General features: G+C 43.8%; 1 protein-coding gene across 1 annotated transcript in view; it reads left to right on the top strand.

The window, feature by feature from the left end:
- Ube2l3 (ubiquitin conjugating enzyme E2 L3) overlaps positions 1–15,817 on the top strand; it is a 66,765-nt gene that overhangs the window by 18,437 nt on the left and 32,511 nt on the right. Inside the window, exon 2 of the mRNA XM_042666197.1 lies at positions 7,647–7,742. Coding sequence (XP_042522131.1) covers positions 7,647–7,742 — 96 coding nt within the window. The remainder of the gene's footprint in view (positions 1–7,646; positions 7,743–15,817) is intronic.

The raw sequence follows: 15,817 nt of genomic DNA, 5'->3' as shown, positions 1-15,817 counted from the left end.
ACATGGACACCCACTCACTTCTATTTACCAATTCAATTTTTGCCTGTCCTTTAAGTCCTACTTAAGCTGTTCCATCTTGAGATCTGCTGGGCTTTCTTCTCTCTGACGCAGAGGTACCTAGAACAGTAGTTTTTAGCTGTTCTAACTCAGCCTCAGCAGCTAAGAGGGGATGTTAGGCTTTACTAAAAATAATTCCTTTAGGTATATAATTTGCCTTTTTAAATTTAATAAGTACAAAAATGACTCTGTAGCCAGGCGCTGGTGGCTCACGCCTGTAATCCTAGCTACTCTGGAGGCTGAGATCTGAGGATCTCCGTTCCAAACCAGCCCAAACAGGAAAGTCTGAGAGATTCTTATCTCCAATAAACCACCAGAAAACCGGAAGTGGCTCTGTAGCTCAAGTGGTAGAGTGCTCGCCTTGAGCTGAAGAGCTGAGGGACAACGCCTAGGCCCAGAGTTCAAGCCCCACGACTGATAAAAAAAAAAAATGACTCTGTGGTATTGGATATGATTATTTACATTGCACACACATCCCTGTATTAGACACTATTTCTAGTATTGTCTTGACATCTGAAGCATCCCTGACTTGGCCTTGTTGACTGTTCTTCTGTGCATCTGTTTTTTCTTAGCATCTCTTAGAACCTGGATTGGTGGGCTCTAGGCAGGTGGGCAAGGCCCAGCTTTCAGGTTGTGTATAATTCCCATGTCATATGCCATTACTTGGTCCCTTTGGCTGACATGTGGGAATCTAGATCTCTGGGTTGGAGTTAGGTAATGGGCTGCTTTGAGATGTTAAGTAGTGGAGCACTCTCATTCATGAGGCCCAGTGTTCAATTTCTGGCACTACAAAAACAAACAAAAAACAAGACTGTAGTTTGAGACTGTAAGACTCTTCAGGTTTTCACCATACACTCTGCTTCAGAGCTGAGAAAGGACCTCATTTTAAGAAGTTACTCTTCTTGGGGCTGGGAATATGGCTCAGTGGCAGAGTGTTTGCCTTGCATGCATGAGGTCCTCAGCACCACATAAGCAGAAAAAGCTTTGGCTCAAGTGGTAGAGCACTAGCCTTGAGCTGAAGAGCTTAGGGACAGAGTTCAGGCCCCACTACCTACAAAAAAAGTTACTTTTTCCTCATGTGTTACTACTTACCTTGGCTGGGAAGCCCTGATCTCCCCTGCCAGAAGGGTTGAGCAAGTGGGTAGTTCTGCTTTCCATCAAGCTCATCTCTTGATTTGTCAGTATCGTGCCATCAGCATGGCCATGATCAGCTGACCCCAGGCTGTGGTGTCTGATTTTGAGCAGAACTGAAATGAACCTTTGCAGGAACATTTTCTCTTTCTCTTTTTTTTCTTACGAGGTTTTTCTTCTTTTGGAGGGGGGGCAGTGCCCAGCCTAGGGCTTTAACTCAGGGCCCGGGCGCTGTCCCTGAGCTTCTTTTGCTCACAGCTAGTGCTCTATACTACAAAAAAGCCATAAGAGTTTTACAGATTTTCCTGCTCTGGATGATTTTGAACCATGATCCTCAGATCTCACCCTCACCCAGGATTACAGGTGTAAGCCACTGATACCCAGCAGGGTTGTTTTTTTTTTTTTTTTGGGTCCGGTCGTGGGGCCTGAACTCTGGGCCTGGGCGCTGTCCCTCAGCTCTTCAGCTCAAAGCTAGCGCTCTACCACTTGAGCCACAGCGCCACTTCCGGCTTTTTTCTTTTTTGCTTATGTGGTTCTGAGGAATTGAACCCAGGCCCTCAGGCATGCGAGGCAAGCGCTCTACCACTGAGCCACCTTCCCAGCCCCCCAGCAGGGTTTTTTTGTTTTTTTTTTAAATATATGCACATTAGCATCTTAACCTGTTCATCTTCAAGGCACCTTCTGATACATTATGAAGTTACAGATATCTGTACAGCATACATATCAGTCACAATAAAAATTTTGTTTATAGTCCTTTTTAAAAAATGAGATAGTTTTTTATTTTTTTTATTATTTTTATTTTTTTTATTGTAAAGCTACTATACAGAGGGTTACAGTTACATGAGTGAGGTAATGAGTACACTTCCTCTTGAACATTGTTACCCCCTCCATTGTTTTCCCCCTACCATCCCCTCCCTCCCTCCCTTCCCCGAGGTTCTTTTTTTTTTTTTTTTGATTGTGATTAAATGATTACATAATTTCAAAGTCACAAGTTCATTCTAACTTCCCTGGAGCAAATTGTCTACCACAGTCTGTAATATATAACAGTGTTCACATGTTATATACCATATTTGTGATCAGCAGCATGAGGATATTTAGTAGTGGTTCAACCAGATGAGCGGGAGTTCTTTGTTTCTTAAGTCCTGTTAGTTTTGTTGTATCACCTAACCTTTTGGATTTAGCATCCACTTATGAGGGAGACCATGTACCGTTTGTCTCTTCGTTTTTGGAGATAGAGTTTTGATATGAAGTTCAGGCTGACTTGGAACATGAGATCCTCTGCCTCCTGAGTGTTGGGAGTACAAGTGTTCTCCATCTCTCCCAGTTATAGTTCTTTTTTTAAAGTAAAAGTTACATACAAAGAAATGGATACATTTGAAGTGTACCATTTAATGTATTGCATATTTTCTAAGCTTTCATTGGCTTTGGTCTTCCTTTTTTTGTTCTAGAGCTGAGGGCTATGATTTTCCTTTTTCTTTCACAGCGCCTTGAACTCAACCTCTTTGAATTTACATGGATTTCTTTCCATTCTTCTGGAAATATTTATTATCAAGAACTTTCTTAATTATAGGGGCATGTAGGGACACAGTTTTGCCTGAAGTTTTTTTTTTTTTTTTTTTTTTCTGGTTCCATGCCTTGAACTTAGTGCTTTGTGCTCATGCTTTGTTTGCCCATGGCAGAGCTCTATTTTGAGCTGCTCCTTCAGCCTTCTTTTTTCCCCCCATTAATTAAAGATGGAAACTGTTAGTTTTTTCTCTGGCTGACTTTGAACCACTAGCCTCAGATTTCAATCTTCTGAGTAGCTAGAATTATAAGCATGAGCTGCCACCACTGGCTCAGGGTTTGCCATCTTGAGAACTTCAATAATTCTGACTTTTCAATCTCAGATCTTTAAGTAGAAGCTTCACCATTTAATCTTACTTCCAGCCTGAGTCTCACAACTTTAGATAGAATCTATCTTTTCTTTGAATAAGTAGAACCCATCTTCCTTTTAAGTTTTCTTGAATGAAGGAGACTTGATCAGTAGTTTAGGCTGAATACATAGCCTAAATACTATTTATAAAAACAAATTTCAGGGCTGGGAAGGTGGCTCAGTGGTAGAGTGCTTGCCTTGCATGCGTGAGGCCCTGGGTTCGATTCCTCAGCACCATATAAGCAGAAAAAGCTGGAGGTGGCACGGTGGCTCAAGTGGTAGAGCGCTAGCTGAGGGACAACAGCCAGGCCCAGAGTTCAGGCCACATGACTGACAAAAAAAAAGATGCTCATGGACTTTCCTGCTTGTGCTGGCTTCAAACTTCAATCCTCAGATCTCAGCCTCCTGAATAGGTAGTATTATAGATGTGAACTCTCAGCACCTAGCTAGAGCCTTGTTCTTAATAGGCAGGTGCTTTAACTTTTTTTTTTTTTGTGGGGGAGGTCTGGTCATGGGGCCTGAACTCCGGGCCTGGGCGCTGTCCCTCAGCTCTTCAGCTCAAGGTTAGTGCTCTACCACTTGAGCCACAGCGCCACTTCCGGCTTTTTTTCCTTTTTGTTTATGTGGTGCTGAGGAATTGAACCCAGGGCCTCATGCATGCAAAGTGCTCTACCACTGAGCCACCTTCCCAGCTCATGGTGCTTTAAACTCTTGAACTGTTTCCCAGACACCTTAGGTTTTTGTTTTGTTGGTCATGGGGCTTGAACTCTGGGCCTGGGCACTGTCCCTGCACTCTTTAGTTCAAGGCGAGCACTCTACTGCTTGAGCCACAGCGCCACTTCCAGTTTTCTGGTGGTTAGTTGGAAATAAGAGTCTCATGGACTTTCTGCCCGGGCTGGCTTTGAACCTTGATCCTCAGATCTCAGCCTCCTGAGTAGCTAGGATTACAGGCATGAGCCACTGGTGCCCGGCTCCTTTTTAGTTAGTTTTAAAATAGGATCTCATGTTTTTGCCAGTCTAGACTGTTATTCTCCTATTTATGCCTCCCATGTGGCTAGAATGATAGGTGATAACGCTTAGCTCTTTGGTTGAGGCCTGATTGGCCTCAAACCATGATCCACCTGTTTTATACCTCCCCAGCAGTTGGGATTGCAGGTTTGAACCCCATGCTTGGACTTTCTTTTGGCCTTGTTTTTAAAGAATTGTTTTGAAGTTCTATCCCCCTCCATCGTCTTCTATGTTTAAAGCATTTTGGTAGCTGGGAAGGTGGCTCAGTGGTAGAGCACTTGCCTTGCATGCCTGAGGCCCTGGGTTCGATTCCTCAGCACCATATAAGCAAAAAGAAAAAAGCCGGAAGTGACGCCATGGCTCAAGTGGTAAAGCGCTAGCCTTGAGCTGAAGAGCTGAGGGACAGCACCCAGGCCCAGAATTCAGGCCCCATGACCAGACCCCCCAAAAAAAACCCAAACAAAAAAACAAGTCTCATGGATATTTCTGGGGCTGGGAAGTTGGCTCAGTGGTAGAGTGCTTGCCTTGCATGCCTAAGGCCCTGGGTTCAGTTCCTCAGCACCACATAAGCAAAAAGAATAAAAGCCGGCAGTGGCGCTGTGGTAGAGTGCTAGCCTTGAGCTGAAGAGCTGAGGGACAGCGCCCAGGCCCAGAGTTCAAGCCCCACGACCGGACCCCAAAAAAAAAAAAGGCATTTTGGTAGTTTGGTGGGACTTAGACCATAAGGGCTATGATATCTTCTCTCCATAGCCAAGAATTCCTAGTTATATTGAGCCAAGAACCAGGATGCCAAAATAGAGCTTTACTACTCTATTTATAGAGAATCTTTTCTGTGCTGGATCCTTTTTTTTTTTTCCCCCTCTTGAAGCCCCAGCTTCCTAGTTATTCACTAACCTAGTCATTGAGCAAATTTCTGGGCCCCACTATGACTCTCTGGCAGTGCGGGGGCTTCCTGATCTCTGTCATCATTCCTGGCTCCACGGAGCTGACATTCTATTTGAGAAGCAGATGGAAGTGGTGGATAGATGTGAGACCTCTTGTCTTTTGTTTATCTAGATTTCATAGTCCCCAGGGAGGGTTTCTGGTGAGTCTTAGGCATCAGCACTGGAGGACCAAGATGGCAGCTGGCATGTTGGAGTGGTCTTCAAGTTCAATGCTTTCTTTGTAGAGGAGCCAGTAGATGCCATCCCCTGCTATGGGGCAGGGGTGGTGGTATGGTCATAGTTACTGCCACTAATGCCATTCCTTCTTTTGGAATGGATTTGTTGAGTGCTAGCTATAGTGGTTCATATCTGTTGTTTCAACTGTTTAGGAGGCAAAAATTAGGAGAATTGTGGTTTGAGGCCAGTCTGGGTAATATGTTAATAAATCAGCCGACTGGTGGCTCGTGCTTATAATCCCAGCTACTCAGGAGGCTGAGATCAAAACCAGCCCAGGCAGAAATTTCCATGAGACTCTTATCTCTAATTAACCACTAAAAAACTAGAAGTGGTAGAGCACTAGACTTGAGCAAAAAGAGCACAGGAACAGCACCCAGGTCCTAAGTTCAAGCCCCATGACCACCCCCCCCCCCAAAAAAAAACAAACAAGCAAGTAAACAAAAGGTTAACAAGTCTTCATCGTGATGTGGCATACCTGTAATCTAGCTACTGGCTTAGGTAAGAGGATCATGGTCCAAGGCTGACCTTAACAAAAACCATGAGACTCCATCTGAGAAATAATTAAATCAACTAAAGGGCTTGGGACATGGTTCAAGCCTAATACCCCATCCTTGCCCCAAGAAAGGACTCATTGCTTAGTGTCATAATTCCCTTTCCTCCTTGTGCCACTTGTTAAGAATTTCAGTCTCCACCCACACTTGCTGGGCTAGAATTTCTGGGACTGAATCTGAGTCCAGGTGATTGTGGGTTGACAAGTAGTGAGCATTCTGTGGGAAAACACTTGGGCCTTCCACTTGTCATGAAACTCCTTTCTTTAATGTGGACCAACCTCCACTCTTAACTCAGTACTGTAACACTGACTTCATCTGTTTTCCCTACCTTGGAGGTATTTTTTTTTTCCATGTAGCCATGTCTATGTAGCTTCAATGTGCTTTACAAACTGCTGCTCTATGATTGGAGTGTGGGGTGTGAAGGATCCTTTGGACCTGTTGACTAGGGGTTCTAACAAATTGTCTCCATACTATTTTGAGCCATGGCTCTGCTCAAGGAGATACTTTTTCCTACTAGAAAAGGTAAGGGTTGGCAGAGGCAGGACCCCACCGGGTGGTGTTAGGGTGTAGAAGAGACAGCATCTGAGAAATTGGGAAAATCTGTTATGCTATTGGATGGAAGCCCTGGTTGAGGCAATGGTAGAAATGGCACTCTACATTCATGAATTTAAATTTGGAGGAATGTTGATCATGTAATGTAGGTGGGAGGGTATATACTGACTGGCTTGTGTCATGACGACTGCTTGTGTGAGGCAATGACTAAAGTCAGACTGGTGAAAAAGCAAGTGACAGTTGTAAAGACATCTTGGATCAGGTTCTAAAGTAATGTCATGACAGTTACACTTTCTGGGAAAAATGAAATTGCATTTGCCCCCATTGACTTCACACACACGCACACAACTTCTCATATTTGTAGGAAGCCATACTGCTTACAGTGTGTTTTCCCTTTCATTGTCTGCAACTCTGATTCTTTGTTTGTTTGTTTTTTTGGGTCCAGTCGTGAGGCCTGAACTCTGGGTCTGGGCGCTGTCCCTCAGCTCTTCAGCTCAAGGCTAGCGCTCTACCACGAGTTACAGCGCCACTTCTGGCTTTTTTCTTTTTTGCTTATGTGGTGCTGAGGAATCGAACCCAGGGCCTCAAGCATGCAAGGCAAGCGCTCTAACACTGAGCCACCTTCCCAGCCCTGCAACTCTGATTCTTATTATCCTATTGGCAGCTAAGACAACCAAAGCTCACTGATGTTTTCCTATTCACACCCCATCCCGGGACTGGATGATTGTTTTCTTTGCTTGTGTCTGTGCTAGGGGGTGGAGTTCTAAAATTGTAAATAAACAGTCATATATAGGGAATGTTGTGGGTATGTGTTTGTCTTTGTTTCCTAGTTCTCAGGTTTATTTGTCTTTACATTTTTAGCTTTCAGTGTATGGTCAGCACTTGATAAATAAATCTTGACTGGAAGAAGACAGGTCTGTAGCATCTAACGTCAGACCCTGCTGTATATTTGCCTTGTGCTGGTACTGATGGTATTTAGACAGTTACAGTGACCAACCAAAGAGGTAGTGATGTGGTCACATAAACATAGTTCCCCTCAACTTGTTTGATGGGTTTACCAAGATGGGACAGGGTCTGGGGCAGGGTAGAAGCAATGATGTCACAGAGGGGACTACCCCAGCTTGCCTCCTTAACTTGGCTAGGTTTAGTCTAGTTTTTACTCTCAGATGTCATTGGTGGTGTTCTCACCTGGTTTAATATGAGGGAGTCAGGAGGGATCTTAATATATGGTTCTTTCCCTTATTTGACACCCCTTTATGCTTTGTTAATTAACAGGAGCTTGAAGAGATCCGCAAATGTGGAATGAAAAACTTCCGTAACATCCAGGTTGATGAAGCTAATTTATTGACTTGGCAAGGGCTTATTGTTCCTGTGAGTATTGAACACTTCCACTTCTTATCAGATTATTATTTCAGGTGGTGTGCTGCTGGTGCTACTAAGTAGCTTATAGTCTGGGCAGCCCACAGATGCACAGAAGTGGGCTATAGCTCCAGAGTGACAGGATAGGGTGTAGCCTTGGGCTCTTGAGTAGAATCATGGCTTAGCATTGGTTTTCTATAATTCTAGGAGTCTTCAAATGTTCAGATCTGGGCATCAGATCTGGTATCAACACATAAGAAGTATGTATCCACGCTCTGCTTCTCTCTCATCTTTCCTAACTTCTGGATGCCCTGTTTATCAGGAGTATATCTCTTACTCTTGGGAGAGGATCAGCATTCCCATCTAGATCTTTTGCTTTCCCCGTTGATTTTGCATCTGTGTCTCTCACTTCTGGACACTTTTATTCTGGACTTAACCCTTGTTACCCTCCAACATGTGACTTCAGTTTATCTTAAATCCCTATTCCCAATTACCTACTTGTTCCCCTCACCCAGTCCCTTTTCTAGTGCTTGTACTTCCACTGTTTGCCTCTCACAGTCCCAGTTCCCTTTGCAGAGACTTCTGCCTTTGGACAGGCTTGGGTTTCTCCTAAATGAAGAGCTTCACTACACTCAGCCTCAGTACTTACTCTCTTGATTTTGTGTCTCCTCTATTCCCCATCCTTTGATTTCCCTCATCTTTCCAGAGATTTGCCCCGTACTTAACTGTTGTGCAGTGCTCATTTTTCCTATTCTCCTGAAAATGCTTCATCTTAATTATGCGAGTGCCTCTCAGTTACACACCTGATCCTTGCTTCCAGAACTTTGAGCTTTTGGTAATGTAGGCCTTGGGCCTGTAACCAATTTGCTGTTTGGTGGCCTGCTGGTGCTTTTCCCTCTTACACTTGAGTTTTGTAAGTCTCATTTTTCCCTCCTTCATTTTGTCTCTGGAAACAAACATAACAGCATAATAGCCATCATATTGTATAAGGATTTCTACCCCTCTGTCTCCATTCTAACTTTATATCCCAAAGTTGTACTGTTGGTTCACCAGGTGGCTTCACTTGGATGTTGCATAGCCTTCTGTTTGAGTTCACTTGACCTTCTCTTCCTTTTTTTTTGTCAGTTGTAGGGCTTAAACTCTGGGCCTGGACAATGTTCCTCAGCTCTTCAGCTCAAGGCAAGCGCTCTACCGCTTGAGCTACAGCGCCACTTCCGGTTTTCTAGTAGTTTATTGGAGACAGGAGTCTCAAGATCTTTCCTGCCCGGGCTGGCTTTGAGCCGAGGTCCTCAGATCTCAGCCTCCTGAGTAGCTAGGATCACAGGTTTGAGCCACTGGCACCCGGCTCCTTCTCTTCCTTTCTTGTTATTCCACCTCTACATATCTTCTTTCACATTTCCTTACTTTGTCTGCCTGAGCCTCAGGCCTTCTCCCAGTGCCTGACACTATCCACTATCCTGCCATTGTTAACATAGAATGTTTCACAGGGGCAGATTGATTCCTTTGCTGAGTTAGAGTACATGTTTGCTTACTTAACACACTACTACTATGATGACTACTACTACTACTTTCTTCTTTTTTTGTGCCAGTACTAGGGCTTGAACTCAGGGTCTGGACACTGTTCTTAATTTTTTTTTTTTTTTGCTCAAGACTGTTTGGTATTCTAGCTCTTGAGCCAGAGCTCCACTTCCTGCTTTTTAGTGGTTAATTAGAGATTAAAAGTCTCTTCAATTTGTCTAACTGGGCTGACTTTGAATCTCAAATCTCAGATCCTAACCTTCTGAGTAGCTAGGATTCCAAGCATGAGCCACTGGTACTCAGCTAATACTTGCTTCTTGATACTGGTTTGTGTTTTCAGAGGAACTTGAATAACAATGACTAGATTTGTATATTTATGTTTGTAATCCTTTGGATAACTAATATAGGTGCTACTGTTTTTTTTTCCACTTTTGGCTTTATTTTTTTATTATTTATAAAGATGATGTACAGAGGAGTTACAGTTACATAAGTCAGGTAAAGAGTAAATGTCTTTTTGGACAATAGGACTACTACTACCATTACTACTTTCTTCTTTTTTGTGCCAGTCCTAGGGCTTGAACTTAGGGCCTGGGCACCGTCCCTGAGCTTCAAGGGTAGCACTCTACCACTTGAGCCACAGCACCACTTCCAGCTTTTTCTACTTACGTGGTACTGAGGAATCAAACTCAGGGCTTCATGTGTGCTAGGCAAGCACTCTACCAGTAAGCTACATTCACAGTCCTGTTTTTTTTTTCATTTTCTTACTAGTGTCTCTTCTTATTGTTATCTTTAGGTACTTGTAAAGAAGAGTTTCAATTCAGTTTGGGAGTACAATGCATCTTGTTTTCTTTTTGTTGGTTGTGGGGCTTGAACTCTGGGCCTGGGTGCTGACCCTAGCTCTTCATCTCAAGGCGTGCTCTACCATTTGAGCCACAGCATCACTTTGGGTTTTCTCATGGTTCATTGGAGGTAAGAGTCTCGTGGACTTTTCCTGCCTGGGCTGGCTTTGACCCACAATCCTTAGATCTCAATCTCCTGAGTAACTAGAATTACAGGCATGAGCCACCGGTGCCTGGTTACAATGCATCTTAATTGATATCACCCCTTTCATCATTCTTACCCATCACTCCAAACCCACCTACCCATCCCCCTCAATTCTACTAGTTCCATTTTCATATTTTCATTTTTTTTACTTTTTTGGTCAGTTGTGGGGCTTGAAGTAAGGGCCTGGGTGCTGTCCCTGAGTTCTTTTGGCTAAAGGCTAGTGCTCTATAACTATGAATCACAGCTCCACTTCTGGTTTTCTGGTGGTTAATTGGAGCTAAGAGTCTTACAGACTTTCCTGCCCAGGCTGTCTTTGGACTGAGATACTCAGATCTCATCCTCGTTAGTAGCTATGATTACAGGCGTGAGCCACCAGTGCCTGGCGGCTACTACTACTACTGTTCTTCTTCTAGTTCTATAGGGAGAATAGTTCTGTAAGTTAGTTTATGAGTACAGTATTCTTGATCAATGTCACTCTTTCCATCATTCTTCTCTATTGTCCCCTCCCCCACTGTTAAGTTATATAGTTTGTTCAGTTTTTACATAATGTACATTGGATTTAATGACTGTATTTGCTCACCCTTCCTCTATTTATGTTCTCTACCCTTTACCCTACCCACCCCCAAAATATTTTCTGTTTTCTTTTTTCTTTTTCTTTTTTTTGGGGGGTCCGGTCATGGGCCTGAACTCTGAGCCTGGGCGCTGTCCCTCAGCTCTTCAGCTCAAGGCTAGTGCTCTACCACTTGAGCCACAGAACCACTTCTGGCTTTTTTCTTTTTTCTTATGTGGTGCTGAGGAATCGAACCCAGGGCCTCATGCATGCAAGGCAAGCGCTCTACCACTGAGCCACCTTCCCAGCCCCATATTTTCTGTTTTCTAATATTCATTTTTTTAAACAGGTCATTAGGGTTTTTCTTGTTTTTTTGTCAGTCATGGGGCTTGAACTCAGGATCTAGGTGCTGTCCCTGAGCTCTTCTGCTCAAAGCTAGTGCTCTGTCACTTTGAGCCACAATGTCACTTCCGGTTTTCTGGTGGTTAATTGGAGGACGTCCTTTTCCTGTCCAGGCTGGCTTTTAATTGGAATCCTCATATCTTCATCTCCTGAGTACTAAGCTAGGATAACAGGCATGAGCCACTAATGCCCATGTCATTATAATGTTTTTCAGAGGAGTTACACTTTTGGATTCTCCCCTAACTACATCCTTTAATCAATTTGTATGTATTTATGCATAAAACCCTATATATGTTATCATGCACGTATGTATTTTAGATCTAACTTCTACATTTGAGAACAAGCGTGCTGTTTGCCTGATATGCTCAGATTTTTTTTGTTGTTGGTTGTGGGATCTGAACTCTGGGTCTGGGCACTGTCCCTGAGCTCTTCAGCTCAAGGCTAATGCTCTACCACTCGAGCCATAGCACCACTTCTGGCTTTTTTTTCCTGCTTATTTGGTGCTGAGGAATTGAACCCAGTACCTCATGCATGCAAGGCAAGAACTCTATCTCTGAGCCACCTTCCCAACCCCAGGCTCAGATTTTTTTAAATGTAGGGGCTTCCTGTTTTGTTTTTTGTTTTATTTTTGTGCTGATTTGGGAGCTTGCACTCAGAGCCTGGATGTTGTTCCTAAGTTTTGTTTTGTTTTGTTTTCTTTTTTGGGGGTCTGGTCATGGGGCCTGAACTCTGGGCCTGGGCGCTGTCCCTCAGCTCTTCAGCTCAAGGCTAGCGCTCTACCACTTGAGACACAGCACCACTTCTGGCTTTTTTCTTTTTGCTTATGTGGTGCTGAGGAATCGAACCTAGGGCCTCATGCATGCAAGGCAAGCACTCTACCGCTGAGCCACCTTCCCAGCCCCAATCTGTGATCCTTAGATGTCAACCTACTGAGTAGCTAGGGTTACAGATATGAGCCACTAGTGCCCAGCTAAGGAAACTTTTTTTTTTTTCTTAAGGTAATTGGCTTTCTTGATACCTGACCCTCCCTGCTTTATGTCCATACTTTTAACGACAACTGGGCCTTGGACTTTCCTGTATTTCAGGGGCTAGACCAGCTTGGGTACCTTCTATCCTAACTCACTTGAGGTCAGCCTGGTTGGGATGAAAGCAAAGCTAGCTGAAAGCATGGAAGTGTGTATCCTTACCCTACGTCTTTATAGTAGGATGTTGTTTTTTAGGTAGTAAACACGTAGAACATAGATGCAGAATTTCTGCATATAATATTTGCAAACCAAATTCAACAATATGTTAATTAGATAATAAATCCTGATCAAATTGTTTTCATCCTGGAATGCAAGGATAGTAAATATACACAAGTCAAGAAACATTAACAGTACATAAACAGCATCAAGGACAGAAATCACGTGATCGTCTCATTTGCTATTGAAAAGGCTTTTAACGAAATTCACAGTTCTAACCAGCACAGCACTGGTGGCTCATACCTGTAATCTTAGCTACTCAGGATTGTGGTTCAAAGCCTGCCAGGCAGGAAACTCAGGGGCGCTTATCTCCAATTAACCACCAGAAAACTGGAAATCGCTCGGTGGCTCAAAGTGTTAGAGCACTAGCTTTGAGAAAAAAGCTCAAGGACAGCACCCAGGCCCTGAGTTCAAGCCCCATGATCAACAACAGCAAAAATTCTAACCAGGCTCTGGTGGCTCTTACCTGTAACACTAAACTATTCAGGATGCTAAGATCTGAGGATCACAATTTGAAGCCATTCTACACAGGAAAAGGCCAGGAAATGGGGTGGTTGATACTGGGTTTTGCATTTAGGGCCTCACACTTGCTAGGCTGGTTGTACTTCTTCAACCATGTCCACAGTTCAGTTTTTGCTGGTTATTTATTATTATTATTACTATTATTACTATTATTGGCTGTACTGAGATTTAGAATTTAAGGCTTCACACACTGAACTTGCTTGTTTGGTGCTGTACCATTTGAGCCATGCCTTCAGCCTCTTTTTTTGTTGGTTGTGGGGCTTGAACTCTGGGCCTGGGCGCTGTCCCTCAGCTCTTCAGCTCAAGGCGAGCACTCTACCACTTGAGCTACAGTGCTACTTCCGGTTTTCTGGTGGTTTATTGGAGATAAGATTTGCATGGACTTTCCTGCCCAGGCTGGCTTTGAACCGAGATCCTCAGATCTCAACCTCCTGAGTAGCTAGAATTACAGGCGTGAGCCACCGGTACCCAGCTTCCAGCTTTTTCTTGTGTCTGTCAATCCTTGGACTTGTACTTAGGGCCTGAGTACTGTCCCTGAGTCTCTTTGTGCTCAAGGGTAGCCCTCTACAGCACTTGAGCCACAGCTCCACTTGCAGCTTTTTGATGGTTAATTGGACATAAGCGTTTCATAGTTTATTTATAGTTTTCACTGTAGAGATCTTTCACCTCCTTAGTTTATACTTAGGTATTTTATTTCTTTGAGGCTACTATGAATGGAAGTATTTTCTTTCTTTTTTTGTCGGTCGTGGGGCCTGAACTCTAGGCCTGAGTGTTGTCCCTCAGCTCTTCAGCTCAAAGCTAGCACTCTACCACTTAAGCCACAGTGCCACTTCCGGCTTTTTCTGCTTATGTGATGCTGAGGAATGGAACCCAGGGCCTCATGCATGCAAGGCAAGCACTCTTCCAGTGAGCCACCTTCCCAGCCCCAGGACTGTTTTCTTTCTTAGCCTGTGCATGGAAAAGTTACAGATTTTAGATTACTGATTTTATATCTTGCTTATGTTGTCAAAACTATCAGATAGGGCTGGGAAGGTGGCTCAGTGGTAGAACGCTTGCCTTGCATGCCTGAGGCCCTGGGTTCGATTCCCCAGCACCACATAAGCAAAAAGAAAAAAGCCAGAAGTGGCGCTATGGCTCAAGTGGTAGAGCGCTAGCCTTGAGCTGAAGAGCTGAGGGACAGCGCCCAGGCCCAGAGTTCAGGCCCCATGACCGGACCCAAAAAAAAAAACTATCAGATATAGGAATTCTGGGGGAAATCATTAGTCTTTTAGATATAAGATTATGTCACATCTTTGCAAGATGGGATAATTTGCCTTCTTTCTTATTTGAATCTACTTTATTTTTTTTTCTTGCCTATTGATATGACTAAGAATTTCAGTATACACTGAGAGTTAACAGTGGGAAGAATAAGACAGGAACTAGTTTTTCATGCCTGTAATTCTAGTTTTTCAGGAGGCTGAGATCAGAAGATCACAGTTAGAAGCCAGACGAGGAAGAAAAATCCATGAGACTCCAACTCCAGAATAACCAGTAAAAACTAAGGCTGGAGCCAGATGCCAGTGGCTCATGCCTGCAATTCTAGCTATTCAAGGAGGCTAAGATCTGAGGCTCATGGTTCAAAGATCTGAGGATCATGGCCCAGGCAGGAAACTCCTTGAGACTCTTTTTTTTTTTTTTTTTGTCGGTTGTGGGGCCTGAACTCGGCCTGGGCACTGTCCCTGAGCTCTTCAGCTGTAGACTAGCGCTCTATCACTTGAGCCTTAGCCCTACTTCCAGCATTTTTGGCTTATGTGGTGCTGAGGAATCGAACCCAGGGCCTCATGCATGTGAGGCAAGCACTCTACCACTGAACCACCTTCCCAGCCCCTCCGTGAGACTCTTATCTCCAATAAACCACCAGAAAACTAGAAATGGTGCCATAGTTCAAGTGGTAGAGCACTCACCTTGAGCTGAAGAGCTCAGGGACAGCACTCAGGCCTAGAGTTCAAGCCACACAACTGACAAAAAAAAAAAGAAAAAGAAAGAAAGAAAGACATGATATAGCAAAACTAATCCTGAGCAAAAAGTGCAATATAGGAGGTGTCAGAATACCCAACTTCAAACTATACTACAGAGCCATAACAACAGAAGCAGCATGGTACTGGAACAGAAACAGACATGTAGACCAATGGAACACAGTAGAGAACCCAGAAATAAAACCACACACAGCAACAGCCATGTAATTTTTGACCAAGAAGCCAAAAACATACACCAGAGAATAGACAGCCTCTTCAATGAATATGATGGAAAATGGATTCTATATAAGAGCTAAAACTAGTCCCCTGGGGGCTGAGAATATGGTTTAGTGGTAGAGTGCTTGCCTAGCATGCATGAAGCCCTGGGTTCTATTACTCAGTACCACATATACAAAAAAGGCTGGAAGTGGCAATGTGGCTCAAATAGAGTGCTAGCCTTAAGCAAAAGAAGCTCAGAGAAAGTGCCCAGGCCCTGAGTTCAAGCCCCAGGACTGGCCAAAAACAACAGCAACAACAACAAAACAACTAGTCCCCTGTCTCTCACCTTGTAAAAAAATCTACTGCAAATGGATTTAAGATCTAAATGTAACATAAGAAACTAGCACAGGACCTGTAGAAAACTTTGAAGGGTGCCTAAAAAATAAGACAAGTGGGACATCATCATAAAGTTTCTGTACAGCAAAAGGAAATAATGAATGCTTTTTTTTGGGGGGGGGGGAATCAGTTATGGGGCTTGAACTCTGGGCTTAGGTGCTGTCCCTGAGCTCTTCAGCTCAAGGCTAGCACCCTACCACT

Source organism: Dipodomys spectabilis, unplaced genomic scaffold (assembly GCF_019054845.1).
Source record: "Dipodomys spectabilis isolate Male_0828 unplaced genomic scaffold, ASM1905484v1 ptg000363l, whole genome shotgun sequence".
Classification (NCBI taxonomy): domain Eukaryota; kingdom Metazoa; phylum Chordata; class Mammalia; order Rodentia; family Heteromyidae; genus Dipodomys; species Dipodomys spectabilis.
Note: the sequence above shows the minus strand (reverse complement) of the source record. Positions and strands in the feature narration are given on the sequence as shown.